A 17,899-nucleotide genomic window follows, 5' to 3' on the forward strand; every position below is an offset into this window, starting at 1 on the left:
CCGGCCCCCAACTCTAATGACCACATTACCCCTCCTACTCACCCCCATCCCCATCCCCATCCCCAGATCTTTGGGAAAAGCTTCATAATCACACCTGGTATTAAAGACACAATGATATGAGGACAAATCCTATGGGGACCCTGGAGTATTTGGTCTTTGGCCAGTCTGTCCCTGGCTCGACTACAGAAATATATATATAATCTTTGCTCATGTCTGTACAATACTGATCTCTGCTGATTGCTTAAAATAGAACCTGATTTTTCTCTACTACAATAACTCCTAAGCCATATAGTCCCACAACAAAAGGAGGCCCAGCTTTACAGACTGGCCAAGAACCCCCAGAGCATTTTAAGTAGTTACTCTGAAATTTTCACAGCAATCTAATGCCTATTTTTCCCTAGAGCTATTGCCCAGAGGAACAGGACTAGGCCAGAGAGGGCACCTGGGGATGATATGGAAACATCCATAAGCCCAATCTAAAAATTTGTGGCCATGATGGACAATTGTTTGGGAAAGGAACTCTTTTTTTCCCAGACATTTCAGACAGCCATCCTGGGCCCACCTGAGAATACTAACAAAGACAAGAGTCCCCTGAATGCGCATATGGTCTAAGGGTACCTTGAAAGTTGTGAATATTTTCCGGAAAAGTAGAGACGTTGGAGTCCCCTTTTGCACTTGCTACCCCCAGATGTTGTCTTCAGCAGTTAAGTGGCACTTCCTTTACCAATCTGGGACTTCCTGGGATGATCAGAGAAAGTTAGGTAATGATAGACCCATTTACCTCTTTAAGGAAATCATATTCAAGTCTAATGGCTGGGTGAGAAGTCAACAGCTGCTTTAACATGAAGTTGGCTCCTCCCCAAGCCCAGCTCTGGCACAGGTACGCTTCATGCCAAGAAGACTGCTTCCTCAGACACTTCTGGTGAGATCCAAGGCCTTAATGCTGGCGGGTGAGTTAGCCAACAGAAAAATTTGCTAGCTCAGATGTCTGGTATAGTGTGACACCACTAATGAGAAAATGATTAATCACATGTTGCTGGCGGAAGGGGTGAGTTCTGGTCACGGGTTAGAGACTGGCTCTGAAGGTTTGCATTGCTAGATGGATACTGGACTTGAGGAACATCCTCTCCAGACAGCTGGTCAATCAACTCAGGGACCACATAGGACTGCTGCTGATTCACCTCCTCTGGGACCTCCTGGACATGCAGATCACCCTCCCCAGGGAACTCTTGGGATGGTTTATCAACCTCTGGGATGTCCTGAGACAACAAAATGATTGCAGAAGCCTCTTGGCCCAGCCTGCCAATGTCCCCAGAGAATTTCTGGCATGGCTGGCTGAGCTCCTCAGGGATCCCTTGGGCTGGTTTGCCGACTTCCACGAGGATTTCCTGGGCCAGGCCACCAACCCCTACAGGGAACCCATGGACCAGCCTGCCAACCTCCACAGGGACCCCCTGGTGTGGCTGTTTGACCTCCTCAGAGTTCTCCTGGCAAAGCTCGCAAGCTTCCTCAGAGACTTTCTGGTACAGTTGGCTGGCATTCTGGCACGGTTGGCTGATCTGAGGGACCTCCTGGCATGTCTGGTTAACATCATCATGGTTCTCCTTGCATGGCTGGCTGATGTCAGGGACTTCCTGGCATGGCTGGCTGACCTCTTCAGCAACCTTCTGGCATGGCTGGCTGGTTTCCACAGGTGGTTCCTGTGGGGACTGGTTTCGTTCAAAAGGCTCTTGCTCCCCTTCTATGGGGAGCTCTTGTGCTCCATTCCCAATGGTCTCCTGGAGCAGCCCAAGGCCTTGATGTTCTTCAGTCACATGTGAATTTAGGGAGGGGTGATCACTGAAGCCAAAATGGCAGTCACCATCCACTGTAGTAGGGGAGGAAGGACCAGCACTGGACACAGTGCTGGAAGGGCCACTGCTGTCTGCAAAGCAAAGTCAGGAGACCAAGTCAGACAAGCTGGAAGAGTAGGCTCTATGTATGTAGTTCAAGTGCCAGAACAGACGGCCTATATTACTCATGTCTTTGGGAAAGAGGGTCTGAATTCTTCTTAAGTTATGAAGAGACTCGTAAGTTAGCCTAGCCCAGGAACTGTTGCTCTGGCCTAAGGTGTACTACAGGAGTGGCACTAAGGGACATCTAAGACTTCAGGAGAGAGTGCTGAGGCCCACTTCATCCAGTTCTTTCATAAATGTACCCCCATTCCAACTCCAAATTCCCATGGCCCCTCATTCTTACTTTGGAGGCATATGAACACTTCATACCAGTGGTTCATAATTAGGGTTACATACCAAAATTGTAGGAAATTTTTTTTAAATACATACTTCCAGGTTCCATCTCCAGAGATTCTAATTCTAGATTTAGGGTAAAGGTGTGGGATGTTGAAATACTCCAGTTAAATCTGGTGTATATCTTTTGTTAAGAATTATTTCTTTAAAGCACATTTCTGGGGCAGAGGTAACCTTTATTTACTGCCCAAGAGACAAGTAAGCAGGAAAATGTAGAAACACTTTGTGAATCAGAATAATAGGAAGGAAAATGATTTACTCAAAGATGGAAGACTGCCATGAAACCTCTAAATGGTGGCAGTTCTTTTTTTTTTTTAATGGCAGCAGTTCTTAATTAACCTATCTGGAAGTCACTGACCCCATTTGAAATTCTAATGAAAGTCATGGACTATCTTCCCAGGAAAATGTACATATGGATATTCCCCCTCATCTTTACATATAATTCCTGGGGTTCATAGACTTTACCCCGAAATCCATCTACAGATCCAGGGTTAAGACCCTCTAAGTCTTGGGACATACAGTGTTACAGGCTTATGGATATTATATACATATAAAATATAAAAACTAATTTCCTAGATCTTGACAGTAGTAAATGAAGGCCTTAGAGTCTTCAGTTACACTGTGGGACAACTCCTACCCCAACTTCTACCTCTTCATTAATCTCTAGTAGGGGACTAATCTACCTTTCCCTTTGTAAATATCATACTAATTGATGGTACTGTAGCTTTAAAGCACTCTGATATCAATAATGATAGATTTTGGAAATCGGGGACACCTGAATAGCTTGTCATCAATGAGAACCAGGGAAGTTGGTAAACCTGAGTCTGCAAAGGCTCCAACAGTCATTGAGTTTAAGGAATGCCAGCTATCTCTTTTCTGTAAAGTAGGGGTCCCCAGCCCCCTGTCTGAGGCCTGTTAGGAACCAGGCCGCACAGCAGGAGGTAAGCAGTGGGCTAGTGAGCGAAGCTTCATCTGCAAGCCGCTTGCCATTGCTCCCTATCACTCGCATTACCACCTGAACCATGTCCCTCCCCACTGGTCTGTGGAAAAATGGTCTTCCACGAAACCAGTCCCTGATACCAAAAAGGTTGGGGACCGCTGCTGTAAAGGATCATATGAGGCATGCTTCAAGCAGGAAAAAAAAAAAAAAAAAAAAGAGGAATGTGGTTTGGGGCCAACAAGGCCTATTTAGGGCAGACAGACAGACCCTAAAGAAAATGTTTATCAGTGAGGCTATACATCTGATACTGAGATTTAAAATGAAGAAAAAATGTGTAAGCTGAGTTCACCCAAGGATAGAAGTAGTCTTAATATTCAGCTAGTAGTTTGATTCAGACAAATCAAAGAGTTCAGACAGAAACAGAAGTTGAAGAAAGATAAGATTGCTAGGGCACAGAACCTATAAACACTACTGGACATAGGTAAACGGACCAATGGCAAGGTGAGTATGGGATAATCTGAAATTCAGGGGAAGAATTCTTGGTGTCAGGAAGGAAAGTTTCTTCTGCATAGAGGGTGCTAGAAGAAGGGCAAAATTCTACAACTGTTTGCCCCAATGCTAAAAATATGAATCTTTGCTTCAGTTCTATCCAATTAAAATAATGTTTGATTTTAGATAGTCCCTGGAGGTAGGACGAATAAGGAAAGGATTCTTCCATTACCAGTGTCTCTGGGCCTTATCCCCTGTCTGGTCACGACTGGTATCTCTCCCCCTCTACAATTACCCTAAGAACTCCTTGTGGCTCCACTGTTCACACTGTTACCAAGGATAAATGGTGATAGGCTAGAGATTATAAAGAAGAGATGGGAAAAGGCAGCACCTGAACTTGAACTAACAAATGAGAACAGACAACTTGAGAGAAGGGACAGGTAGAAAGTAGTGGCAGATTCTAGTTTCCCAGCTTTTCCATATATCCAGGTTTCCTCCCAAGTCATTTTTACTGAGAAAGCTGTAGAGACCAAATGGGGACTTGAGGAGAATGCAGCCTTCATCTTTTCTTCCCTAAAGGACCCTCTGGGCCACTCATTTAGGAGCCCCTCCAAGGAGATAAGGGGACATGGAGGACAGAGGCGATGGATGAGAGAGAATAAACAGATCCGCCCTTCATCTTGGAAACAGCAAGTGCAACTGCTTCTCTGCCTGTACTCCTGGTACTTCAACCCTCATCTTTGTTTCCCTCCTGCGGCAAGTCTCTTATTCACCAATCCCTCCATTCCCTCTTGGCCTTCTCTAGTCAGTTCCAAAACAATTACTTACACCAAGGGGGCTTTTCAGAGCGCTGCCGGAGTTGCAGGGTAGGTGAATGAAGAGTGCGAGGTGGAGAAAACGGGCTATCAGAGGTCTGGTTGCTGTGCATAGAGTCAAAGAGGGCTGGACAGGTGAGGGAGAGAGAGGGAAGAAAAAAAAAGGCTATGAGGAAGAATTCAAGAACCACAGGTTCTCAATATAAGTGAAAAGCAACTCACACTTCCTCAGACTGAGAAGTAGCATTTCCTAGGGACCCTTCATACAAACCATTTTTAATATTTTAAACTTTATATTATGAATATTGTCAAACATATTTTTTAAAAAGTAGTTGAGGGATTTCCCTGGTGGCACAGTGGTTAAGAATCCGCCTGCTGAGACTTCCCTGGTGGTCCAGTGATTAAGATGCCGTGAGTCCAATGCAGGGGGTGCGGGTTAAAACCTTAGTCAGGGAATTAAGATCCCACATGCTGCGTGGCCAAAAAAAAAAAAAGAAAGAATCCACCTGCCAATGCAGGGGACACGGGTTCATCCCTGGTCCGGGAAGATCCCACATGCCACGGAGCAACTAAGCCCATGCGCCACAATTACTGAACCTGCTCTCTAGAGCCCACGAGCCACAACCACTGAGCCCAAATGGCACAACTACTGAAGCCCATGCTCCTAGAGCCCATGCTCTACAATAAGAGAAGACACTACAATGAGGAGCCCACGCACCGCAAGGAAAAGTAGCGCCTGCTGGCCGCAACTAGAGAAAGCCGTGCCCAGCAACGAAGACCCAACGCAGCCAAAAATAAATAAATATATTTTTAAAAAAAAGTAGTTGAAAGACTAGTACAATCAATACCTATATATTCATCTCCTATACTTAACATGTTAACATTTTGCCATATTTGTTTCATCTATTTCTTCATGCTGAAGTTCTTTAAAATGAATGACAAACAGAATGAGACATTTCACCTCTAAATACTTCAGTATTCATTTCTAAAATACAAGGAATTTTCCTACATAGCCATACACCATTAATAAACTTAACAAAATTTTAAAATACCCTAATATCATCTTAGTACCCAAATCATATTCAAATTTCCCCCAATTATTCCCCAAATGTCTTTTATAGTAGGATCCAAACACGAACTATGCATTCCATTTTATTATGTCTCCAAAGTCTCTTAACACATTTTTGACTGGAGATGTATTATGGTCACAGGTGTTAGTTTCTACAAAAATTCCCCAGTCAATAATGTGTTAACAGAGAATGGAGCCCCCCCCCTATTTTTTCTTCATACTGACTTTTAAAAAAATAAATTTTTTTATTTGTATTTTATTTATTTATTTTTGGCTGCGTTGGATCTTCGTTGCTGCTTGCGGGCTTTCTCTAGTTGCGGCGAATGGAGGCTACTCTTCGTTGCGGTGTGTGGGCTTCTCATTGTGGTGGCTTCTCGTGTTGTGGAGCATGGGCTCTAGGCGTGCAGGCTTCAGTAGTTGTGGCACATGGGCTCAGTAGTTGTGGCTTGCGGGCTCTAGAGCACAGGCTCAGAAGTTGTGGCGCATGGGCTTAGTTGTTCCGTGGTGTGTGGGATCTTCCCGGACTAGGGATCGAACCCGTGTCCCCTACATTGGCAGGCGGATTCTTAACCACTGTGCCACCAGGGAAGTCCCTCATAGTGACTTTTTGAAAAGAACAGAAACATTTAACTTGTTTCACTATCCCTTGTATTTCCTATAAACTGACAGATACAAAAGCCTTGATTCAATGATTCAGGTGTTTTAAATTTTTTATTTTTGGCTGCGTTGGGTCTTTGTTGCTGCACACGGGCTTTCTCTAGTTGTGGCAAGCGGGGGCTAGTCTTTGTTGCAGTGCATGTGCTTCTCATTGTGGTGGCTTCTCTTGTTGTGGAGCACGGGCTCCAGGAGCGTGGGCTTCAGTAGTTGTGACTCACGGGCTCTAGAGCTCAGGCTCAGTAGTTGTGGTGCACGGGCTTAGTTGCTCTACGGCATGTGGGATCTTCCCGGACCAGGATTTGAAATCGTGTCTCCTGAATTGGCAGGCAGACTCTTAACCACTGCAACACCAGGGAAGTCCAATCGAGGTGTTTTTCTTTATCTTTTTTTTTAGTGTAAAAACAAATGCTTACATTTTTAATATTTTTTTTAGGTTTTGATAATTTTTTTAAAATTGAAGTATAGTTGATTTATAATGTTAGTTTCAGGTGTACGGCAAAGTGATTCAGTTATGTGTATATATATTCTTTTTCAGGTTTGTCTCCACTATATGTTATTACAAGATATTGAATATAGTTACCTGTGCTATACACAGTGGGTCCTTGTTGGCTATTTTATATGTAGTAGTGTGTATATGTTAATCCCAAATTCCTAATTTATCCCTCTCCCCCCTTTCCCCTTTGGTAACCATAAATTTGTTTTCCATGGCTATGAGTTTATTTCTGTTTTATAAATAAGTTCATTTGTATCATATTTTAGATTCAAAATATAAGTGGTATCATATGATATTTATCTTTCTCTGTCTGACTTACTTCACTTAGTATGATAATATCTAGGTCCATCCATGTTGCTGCAAATGGCATTATTTATCCTTTTTTATGGCTGAGTAATATTCCATTGTATATGTGTACCACATCTTCTTTATCCATTCATCTGTCGATCAACATTTAGGTTGGTTCCATGTCTTGGCTACTGTAAATAGTGCTGCTATGAACACTGGGGTGCATGTATCTTTTCAAATTACAGTTTTCTCTGGATATATGACCAGGAGTGGGTTGCTGGATCATATGGTAGCTCTAATTTTAGTTTTTTAAGGAACCTCCATACTGTTCTCCATAGTGGCTGCACCAGTTTACATTCCCACCAACAGTGTAGGAGGGCTCCCTTTTCTCCACACCCTCTCTGGCATTTATTGTTTGTAGATCTTTTGATGATGGCCATTCTGACTGGTTCAATGATTCAGTTTAAATAACTTTGGGACTTCCCTGGTGGTGCAGTAGCTAAGAATCCAATGCAGGGGACACAGGTTCGATCCCTGGTCTGGGAAGATCTCATGCCGTGGAGCAACTAAGCCTGCCACAAGTACTGAAGCCTGCATGCTCTAGAGCTCAAGAGCCCGCAAGCCACAACTACTGAGCCCGCATGCTGCAACTACAGAAGCCCACGCACCTACAGCCTGTACTCCACAACAATAGAAGCCACTGCAAAGAGAAGCCTGTGCACCACAGCGAAGAACAGCCCCCGCGTGTTGCAACTAGAGAAAGCCCGTAGGCAGCAATGAAAACCCAACACAGCCAAAAAATAATAATAATAGTAAATAAATAAATAAATAACTTGGCAAGAATACTTCAAGAGGTGATCCTGTGTACTTTATATTGCATCATATTGGAGGAACATAATGTCTCATTATCCCACTAAGGCTAAGTTTACTAACAAAGTTAAAGTGGGGCCCATGAGATCTCATCATTGTAAAGTTTTCCCCTTCTGATTAGAGGTGATCCTTTGGCACTGTGGAACCTGATCAACATTTCACCTAATAGTGTTAGTATCCATTGATGATCCTTAATTACTTTATTAGGAGTGTCAAGTGGTGATTTTCTAATTCTATCAATTCTGTATTTATTAGTTGGCATATTTTCTGTAAAGAAGAGCTTTCTCTCTTAAACTGGGGCCATTTGATTACATTAAACTGCAGTTCTTACTGAAAAGGAAGGATGTGTTTATTTTCCTTTAGTTTTCAGAAGAAAGAGTTGGTGAAAAGTATTCATCAATAGTGACAGATGATTATTATTTTATTTCTGTTCTCTTTTTTGTAAGATTCATTATGAGCTTGTAGATGTTTACATGTTCAGTGCACTTTAATCAATTATAATAAATTATTATTTTTAATGCTAAAATATTCCAGTTCTGGTCAGTGGGAGCCTCTTCAGGCTTGATTGCTTCCTTGCTTCTGTTACAACGTGCCTCAGGATCACCTTGTGCTTTCCTTGCCCTAGATCATGCATCCTCAATAAAATTGGTTCTTGGTGAAAGTGAAAAAACTTAGATATTCCACTGGTTTGTGGTCCACCAAATGGCTACAATACATAAACAGACATAAAGTATATCTGTGGTATTAAAATTTCAGGTGGCGGGGAGTGATTGGAGGAAGAAAGTCTAAAAAGGCTCTGTAGGAGGGGGTGTGATTTTAGTTAAAAAAAAAAAAAAAAAAAAAAAAAAAAAGAAGGTTAAAAAACATGGGCCTAGCTAGACCATGGAATCCTGGTTGCTTTTAATGGGGAATGATATGTAGAGAGCAAAATCTAGGTGCCAAGGGAGCTCACTGATACTCTTTCTAATGCATGATATTAGAAAAAGTGTTAAAAAATGGAATTCATATTGATATTTTCAATTCAAATTTAACATTACAGCACTTTAAAAATCTTCTGAATTTATATTTGTATCTAATTTATCTTACTTTGAGAATTCTTATTCCTAATAACAAACATAATTACTTATTTGCATTACTCTATTATATGTGTGTGTGTGCATATGACATATGTTTCAAAATAGTATCAATATCACTACTAACAATTAAACCACTGAATGAGGATTAAAATTATTTTATATTTTTTTGTTCCACTAAAGGATTTACAGTCAAAGTACAGTATTCCAAAGTTATTTGAAAAATTATTTTCCCTGTGTGATCATGTTACTATTTTGATATAAAGTTAGGGTAATTTCTTTCCATTTTTTTCCCCAATTTTAGGATTCACTTTTGATTTAGTCTTATATTTTGAAAAACATTTACAGGTTCACAAGTCAAAGGTTTATAAAAAGGCATATTCAGAGGAAGTTGCTTTTTCTTCATGCCCTTCAGCCCCATTCCTATTGCTCTCCGGTGGTAAACATTTTTATTAGTTTCTGGTGTTTACTTTTATCATTTCTTTTTGCAAATATGTATATTTTCCCCTTATTTCCCCTCCTTATAGAATAGGTAACATACTATCAACACTATTCTGCACCTTTTTTTTCCATTTAACAATATATCCTGGAGATTACTTCATATTGAAACACATAGAACTTCCTCATTAGTTTTAACAGATGCATAGTACTCATTTGAGTGGACATACCACTGTTTATTCAACCACTCCTGTACTGAAGAACTTTTGGGTTGTTTCCAAAAATAACAAATAAACAACATAAATTATGTCACAATAACTGTATACAAATGTTATTTCAACTTTGTGTACAGTAGCTTCAGAATAGATTCCTAAAATTGTATTATTAGATAAGAGAGTAACTGTATCTGTAAATTTCTGAGATATTACAAAATTTACCTTCATAGGGGTTGTACCATTTTGCACTTCCACCAACAGTGTATGGAACTGCCTCTCTCGTTATAGACTTGTCAAGAGAATGTGTTATCAAACTTTTGGATTTTTTACAATCTAATAGATGAAATACAATATCTCAGTGTAGTTTTATTGATTTATTTATTTTTAAATGTTTTAAAATTTTTATTTATTTATTTATTTTTGGCTGTGTTGGGTCTTCATTGCTGCACGCGGGCTTTCTCCAGTTGCGGCAAGCAGGGGCTACTCTTCACAGTGGTGTGTGGGCTTCTCATTGTGGTGGCTTCTCTTGTTGTGAAGCATGGGCTCTAGGTTCACACGGGCTTCAGCAGTTGTGGCACATGGGCTCAGCAGTTGTAGCTCGTGGGGTCTAGAGCATAGGCTCAGTGGTGGCGCATGGACTTAGTTGCTCCGTGGCATGTGGGATCTTCCCGGGCCAGGGCACGAACCCATGTCCCCTGCATCGGCAGGCAGACTCTCAACCACTGCGCCACCAGGGAAGCCCTCTTTCATGTTCTTTGATGCAGTAGTTGTGGCTCACAGGCTTCTGTAGTTGTGGCTCATGGGCTTAGCTACTCCACAACTTAGCTGCACGTGGGAATCTTCCCAGACCAGGGCTAGAACCTATGTCCCCTGCATTGGCCGGCAGATTCTTAACCACTGCACCACCAGGGAAGCCCTGTAGTTTTCTTTTCTTAGGGTGTCTTTGTCTGGCTTTGGTATCAGGGTAACGCTGACTTCATAGAAAGTGTTTCCTCCTCTTATATTTTTTGGAAGAGTGACTAGAATAGGACTGGGGCTAATTATTCTTAAATGTTTGGTAGAATTCACCAGTGAAGCCATCTGGTCTTGGACTTTCCTTTGTTGAGAAGTTTTTGCTACTGATTCAGTCTTTTCCCTTGTTATAGGTATGTTCAGATTTTCTATTTCTTCTTGAGTCGGTTTTTAGAGTTTGTTTGTAGGAATTGCCCTTTTCATCTAATGTTTGTCTAATGTTTGTTCTAATGTTTCATCTAATGTTATCTAATTTGTTGGCATACAATTGTTCATGGTACTCTCTTACAATCCTTTTTATTTCTGTAAGGTCAGTAGCAATGTTTGAATTGATGGCAATTAGCTTCAATAACATACAAAAACTCTGTTCCTATAAAGCTCAGTCCCCACCTTGTTATTGTCACAAATTATATCTTTGTACATTGTGTGCCCATTAAAACAGACATAATGATTGGTTTATTCATTTGCATGTTGTCACATATGAAACAAAAGGACAAAAAGGGGAGCTACAAACCAAAAATACAATAATACTGGCTCTTATATTTACCAGTGTAGTTACTTTTACCAGAGTTCTTTATTTTTTTTCTTCTTTCTTTTTTTTTTTGAGTTCTTTATTTTTTTATATGGCTTCAATTTTCTGTTTAGTGTCATTTTAGCCTTAAAGCTTTCTTTTAGGATTTCTTGTAGGACAGATCTACTACTGACAAAATCCCTCAGCTTAAAGATGTTACTGGAAAACTACTAGAGCTAAACAATGAATTTGGTAAAGTAGTAGGATACAAAATTAATGCACAGAAATCTCTTGCATTCCTATACACTAATGATGAAAAATCTGTAAGTGAATTTAAGAAAACACTCCCATTACCACTGCAACAAAAAGAATAAAATACCTAGGAATAAACCTAACTAAGGAGACAAAAGACCTGTATGCAGAAAACGATAAGACAATGATGGAAGAAATTAAAAATGATACAAATAGATGGAGAGATTTATCATGTTCTCAGATTGGAAGAATCAACATTGTGAAAATGACTCTACTACCTAAAGCAATCTACAGATTAAATGCAATCCCTATCAAACTACCGCTGGCATTTTTCACAGAACTAGAACAAAAAATTTCACAATTTGTATGGAAACACAAAAGACCCTGAATAGCCAAAGCAATCTTGAGAAAGAATAACAGAGCTGGAGGAATCAGGCTCCCTGACTTCAGACTATACTACAAAGCTACAGTAATCAAGACAGTATGGTACTGGCACAAAAACAGAAATATACATCAATGGAACAGGATAGAAATCCCAGACATGGTCACCTTATCTTTGATAAAGGAGACAAGAATATTCAATGGAGAAAAGACAGCCTCTTCAATAAGTGGTGCTGGGAAAACTGGACAGCTACGTGTAAAAGAATGAAATTAGAACACTACCTAACACCATACACAAAAATAAACTCAAAATGGATTAAAAACCTAAATGTAAGGCCAGACACTATCAAACTCTTGGAGGAAAATATAGGCAGAACACTCTATAACATAAATCACAGCAAGATCCTTTTTGACCCACCTCCTACAGAAATGGAAATAAAACCAAAAATAAACAAATGGGACCTAATGAAACTTCAAAGCTTTTGCACAGCAAAGGAAACCATAAACAAGACGAAAAGACAGCCCTCAGAATGGGAGAAAATATTTGTAAATGAAGTAACTGACAAAGGATTAATCTCCAAAATTTACAAGCAGCTCATGCTGCTCAATAACAAAAAAAAAAACAACCCAATCCAAAAATGGGCAGAAGACCTAAATAGACATTTCTCCAAAGAAGATATACAGATTGCCAACAAACACATGAAAAAATGCTCAACATCATTAATCATTAGAGAAATGCAAATCAAAACTATGATGAGATATCATCTCACACCAGTCAGAATGGCCATCATCAAAAAATCTACAAACAATAAATGCGGGAGAGGGTGTGGAAAAAAGGGAACACTCTTGTACTGCTGGTGGGAATGTAAATTGATACAGCCACTATGGAGAACAGTATGGAGGTTCCTTAAAAAACTACAAATAGAACTACCAGACGACCCAGCAATCCCACTACTGGCCATATACCCTGAGAAAACCGTAATTCAAAAAGAGTCATGTACCACAATGTTCATTGCAGCTCTATTTACAATAGCCAGGACATGGAAGCAACCTAAGTGTCCATCAACAGATGAATGGATAAAGAAGATGTGGCACATATATACAATGGAATATTACTCAGCCATAAAAAGAAACAAAATTGAGTTATTTGTAGTGAGGTGGATGGACCTAGAGACTGTCATACAGAGTGAAGTAAGTCAGAAAAACAAATACCATATGCTAACACATATATGTGGAATCTAAAAAAAAAAAAGTGGTCATGAAGAACCTAGAGGCAAGACGGGAATAAAGACACAGACCTACTACAGAATGGACTTGAGGACACGGGGAGGGGGAAGGGTAAGCTGGGACAAAGTAAGAGAGTGGCATGGACATATACACACTACCAAATGTAAAACAGATAGCTAGTGGGGGCTTCCCTGATGGCGCAGTGGTTGAGAGTCCGCCTGCCGATGCAGGGAACACGGGTTTGTGCCCCGGTCTGGGAAGATCCCACATGCCGCGGAGCGGCTGGGCCCGTGAGCCATGGCCAATATTTTAGCCTGCGCGTCTGGAGCCTGTGCTCTGCAACGGGAAGAGGCCACAACAGTGAGACGCCCAGGTACCAAAAAAAAAAAAAAAAAAAAAAGCTAGTGGGAAGCAGCTGCATAGCACAGGGAGATCAGCTTGGTCCTTTATGACCACCTAGAGGGGTGGGATAGGGAGGGTGGGAGGGAGAGAGACACAAGAGGGAAGAGATATGGGAATATATATATATATATGTATAACTGATTCACTTTGTTATAAAGCAGAAACTAACACACCATTGTAAAGCAATTATACTCCAATAAAGATGTTTAAAAAATAATTCCCTCAGCTTTTGTTTATTTGGGAATATCTTAATTTTTCCTTCATTTTTGAACAGTTTAGACAGATATAGAATTCTTGGTTGACATATTTTTCTTTTAGCACTTTAAATATGTCACCCCACTACTTTCTGGCCTCTATGGTTTCTGATGAGTGACTTGTTAATCTATTAAATATCCCTTGTATGTGACAAGGTGCTTTTCTCTTGCTACTTTCAACATTTTCTCTTTGTCTTTTGACAATCTGATTACAATGTGTCTCAATGTAGATTTCTTTGCATTTATCCTTTTTGAAGTTTGAACTATTTGGACACATAGATTTGTGTCTTTATTAAATTTGAGAAGTTTTCAGCTATATTTTCTTCAAATTTTTTTTCTGCCTCTTTCTCTCTCTCTTCTCCTTCTGGGATTTCCATTATACATACAGTGGTATGTTTTATGGTGTCCCACAAGTATCTGGCTCTGTTCACTTTTCTTCATTCTTTTTTATTTCTTCTCCTCAGACCTGGATACCTTCAACTGACCTATCGTTTTTTTTTTTTTTTTTTTTTTTGGCTGGAACACTGTTTTTATTATAACATGTTTATACATCTGCAGGTAGAAGAAAAAAGTTTTTACCCTCCATTAAACAGAATGGCTTACCCGCACCCCCACACCACCCACATCACTTGATTATGGTTATTGTTCAATAGATGCATTTTTCAAAGGATCATTTACCCATTAAGCCTCAAAGGAATTCTGTAGCCATTCCTGGTTACTTAATGAATTCAAAATTTGTAAATGTATATTTCTTCTCTCTTTTGTTATGCTTTTACCATTCCATACTTCAAACTTACCCTTTCCCATACTGTCTGAATTAGTGAGATCCTGCTAAACACCTAGTAAATGGCCACACATAACACAGACATGCAGAGGAAAAATATACACAATGTAGAGGTTTAAAAATTAAACAAATTAAAAAGCTAAACAATGGAAATACTATGCACTGATTTCAAAGTGTCCTCTGAGGAGGCCTGGATTCACAGACAACCTAGGAATAGGCTGGAAGTACAGGTAGACCATTGAAACAAGGCAGCACTGTGCTCATCTGTTTTGTATACTGGCCAACTGGAGGAGGTATCTTTTGAAGAAAGGGTTCCTCAGGAAAACAGTTTGAAAACCATCTCTGTGCAAACTTCAAAAAGCTATGTATGTCAGCCTACGTATAGCTGCCAGCCCTTGTCTGCAGTCCTGTAGTAAGGACAGTTTTTCATGATGTATGAATAAATTCCATTTAGGGTGAGTTTTTTATCAGGAGCCATCATAATTGCTTGTACGATTAACTGTGCATAGGAATAAGGTGGCTTTGAATTATCCCTTGGGCTGTCTCCACCTGAAGCTTCCTTCTTACTTTCTGGCTGTGAGTTGTCGGCCATTAAATTGAGGTCAGATGGTACCACACGGCCCATTTTGTACCCTGAAGAGCCTGCTCCCCAGGGGGCTGGATGGATAGGAGTTCGCAGCACTGACGGTTCCTGTGGGGGAGGGGAGGGGCTGATGAGGTGGGCCATGGTGTCTGGAATGTTGATGGTCAGCAGGGAGATGTGAGCCTTCACGGGCTTCACCAGGGACTTGGGCACTTCCTGTTTCTCCCTCTTCTTGCTGGACAGGGCAGTGAACGTGAGTAATCTTGACGTTTGTGCTCGGGAACCTGAACGTGCCCCGCGCCTTTGGAACACGCCGTCCACGCACACGCCATTCTTGCCGAGGCAGCGCAGGTAGAAGTCGCCACCCGCGTCGGGGCCCGGGCTGCGCCGACAGCTCCAGGGCCGCCCGCCATGGCCGCCGCCGCCGCCGCCGCCTGGGGGCGTGAAGATCTCCAGGTGGCGCCACAAGATGAAGTTCGAGTGGCCCATGCTCACGTCCACAGAGCCCTGCGACGAGTTTTGCCCGATGGTCACCGAGCGCTTCTTCATCAGGTACTCGCACTTGCGGCCCTCGAGGCACGCCACTGCCCAGCCGCCCGGTGAGGACCCGCCGCCCCCCGCGCCGCTGCCCGTGGGAGGCCCACCACGCCCGGCAGCGCCGCAGCCGCCGCCATGGGCCTGCGAGGGCCCGGGCCGCCTTCCAACGCCGCCACTGAGCTGAGGGCTGAGCAAGCCCGCCGGCCGGCGAGCAACGAGCGCGGCGAGGGGCTGGACACACACAGCGCGCCGGCGCCAGGCCGGGACTGATGGCGGCGCCTGCCTTGACCTATCTTTAAGTTTGCTGATTTTTTTTTTTTTTTTTTTTTTTTTTTTTTTTTGTGGTACGCGGGCCTCTCACTGTTGTGGCCTCTCTCGTTGCGGAGCACAAGCTCCAGACGCACAGGCTCAGCGGCCATGGCTCACAGACCCAGCCGCTCCGCGGCATGTGGGATTTTCCTGGACCGGGGCATGAACCCGTGTCCCCTGCATCGGCAGGGGATTCTCAACCACTGTGCCACCAGGGAAGCCCAAGTTTGCTGATTTTTAATTCTGCCTGCTCAAACCTTGTAAGAAATCCTCCAGTAAAATTTTCATTTCTGTTATTATGCTTTTCAGCCCCAGAATTTGTTTGGTTCCTTTTAATATATATATATATTTTTTTTAAAAAAATAAATTTATTTATTTATTTTTGGCTGCATTGGGTCTTCCTTGTTGTGCCCAGGCTTTCTCTAGTTGCAGTGAGCAGGGGCTACTCTTCGTTGCGGTGTGCAGACTTCTCATCGTGGTGGCTTCTCTTATTGTGGAGCACGGAGCTCTAAGTGTGTGGGCTTCAGTAGTTGTAGCACACGGGCTCGGTAGTTGTGGCACACGGGCTCAGTAGTTGTGGCTCGCAGGCTTTAGAGCACAGGCTCAGTAGTTGTGGTGCACGGGCTTAGCTGCTCCGTGGCATGTGGGATCTTCCCAGACCAGGGATCGAATCCGTGTCCCCTGCATTGGCAGGTGGATTCTTAACCACTGTGCCACCAGGGAAGTCCCCCAACTCCATTTTTTTTTTGAGATGATCATATGATTTTTCTTCTTCCATTTGTTGATATGGAGTATCACATTGATTGATTTGCATATATTGAAGAATCCTTGCACCCCTGGGATAAATCCCACTTGATCATGGTGTATGATCCTTTTAATGTGTTGTTGGATTCTGTTTGCCAGTATTTTGTTGAGGATTTTTGCATTTATATTCATCAGTGATATTGGTCTGTAATTTTCTTTTTGTGTAGTATCTTTGTCTGGTTTTGGTATCAGGGTGATGGTGGCCTCATAGAATGAGTTTGGGAGTGTTCCTTCCTCTGCAGTTTTTTTGGAAGAGTTTGAGAAGGATGGGTGTTAGCGCTTTTCTAACTGTTTGATAGAATTCACCTATGAAGCCATCTGGTCCTGGGCTTTTGTTTGTTGGAAGATTTTTAATCACAGTGTCAATTTCATTACTTGTGATTGGTCTGTTCATATTTTCTATTTCTTCCTGGTTCAGTCTTGGAAGGTTATACCTTTCTAAGAATTTGTCCATTTCTTCCAGGTTGTTCATTTTATTGCACAGAGTTGCTTATAGTAGTCTCTTAGGATGCTTTGTATTTCTGCGGTGTCTGTTGTAACTTCTCCTTTTTCATTTCTAATTTTATTTCATTATTAATTTTATTTCTTGATGAGTCTGGCTAAAGGTTTCTCAGTTTTGTTTATCTTCTCAAAGAACCAGCTTTTAGTTTTATTGATCTTTGCTACTGTTTTCTTTGTTTCTGTTTCATTTATTTCTGCTCTGATCTTTATGATTTCTTTCCTTCTACTAACTTTCCAACTCCATTTCTTAAAGGTTGTCTTTCCCCTAGTATTTTGAAATGCTAACTTCAACTATTTCTGGATTTTTCTACTTTGTTTGCTTGGTCTCTGTTTATTCATGTACCAATACTACACTGTTTTTGTTATAGAAGTTTTATAAAATGTTTTAAAATCTGATAGGGCCAGCATGACTTTGTTGCTCTTCTTTTCAAGATTTCCTTGGCTATTCTTGCTTTTTTTTTTTTTTAATGACAACTTCAAAATCAATTTGTCTGACTTTAGAAAAACAGTACTATTTTTATTGAGATCACATTAAATTTATAAGTTAACTTTGGAAGGAGTGATAGTTCTATGCTTTTGAGTTATCCTATGCAATTAAACATTTTTTCAAGTCTACTTTTTCAGTATGCCTATCTTTTTAATTTATTACTCATGTTCTAGGAAGCATGGGAGTGGGGGCAGAGATAGTGGTACAAGATAAGAGTATTC

General features: G+C 41.4%; 1 protein-coding gene and 1 pseudogene across 14 annotated transcripts in view; both read right to left on the bottom strand.

Annotated features, from left to right (window-relative positions):
• Positions 1–262: 262 nt before the first annotated feature.
• The window catches only part of PPIP5K1 (diphosphoinositol pentakisphosphate kinase 1), a 45,448-nt gene continuing 27,811 nt past the window's right edge, over positions 263–17,899 (bottom strand). For all 14 annotated transcript variants that reach the window (XM_059059353.2, XM_059059356.2, XM_067029118.1 and 11 more), the window contains 2 exons: positions 4,546–4,659; positions 263–1,924 (listed from right to left, as the gene is read on the bottom strand). In XM_059059353.2, the coding sequence (XP_058915336.1) occupies positions 1,023–1,924; positions 4,546–4,659 (1,016 nt within the window). In that variant the 3' untranslated portion in view covers positions 263–1,022. The remainder of the gene's footprint in view (positions 1,925–4,545; positions 4,660–17,899) is intronic.
• Positions 14,828–17,435, bottom strand: LOC136793729 (forkhead box protein K2 pseudogene; annotated as a pseudogene).

Source organism: Kogia breviceps, chromosome 3 (genome assembly GCF_026419965.1).
Source record: "Kogia breviceps isolate mKogBre1 chromosome 3, mKogBre1 haplotype 1, whole genome shotgun sequence".
Lineage (NCBI taxonomy): Eukaryota > Metazoa > Chordata > Mammalia > Artiodactyla > Physeteridae > Kogia > Kogia breviceps.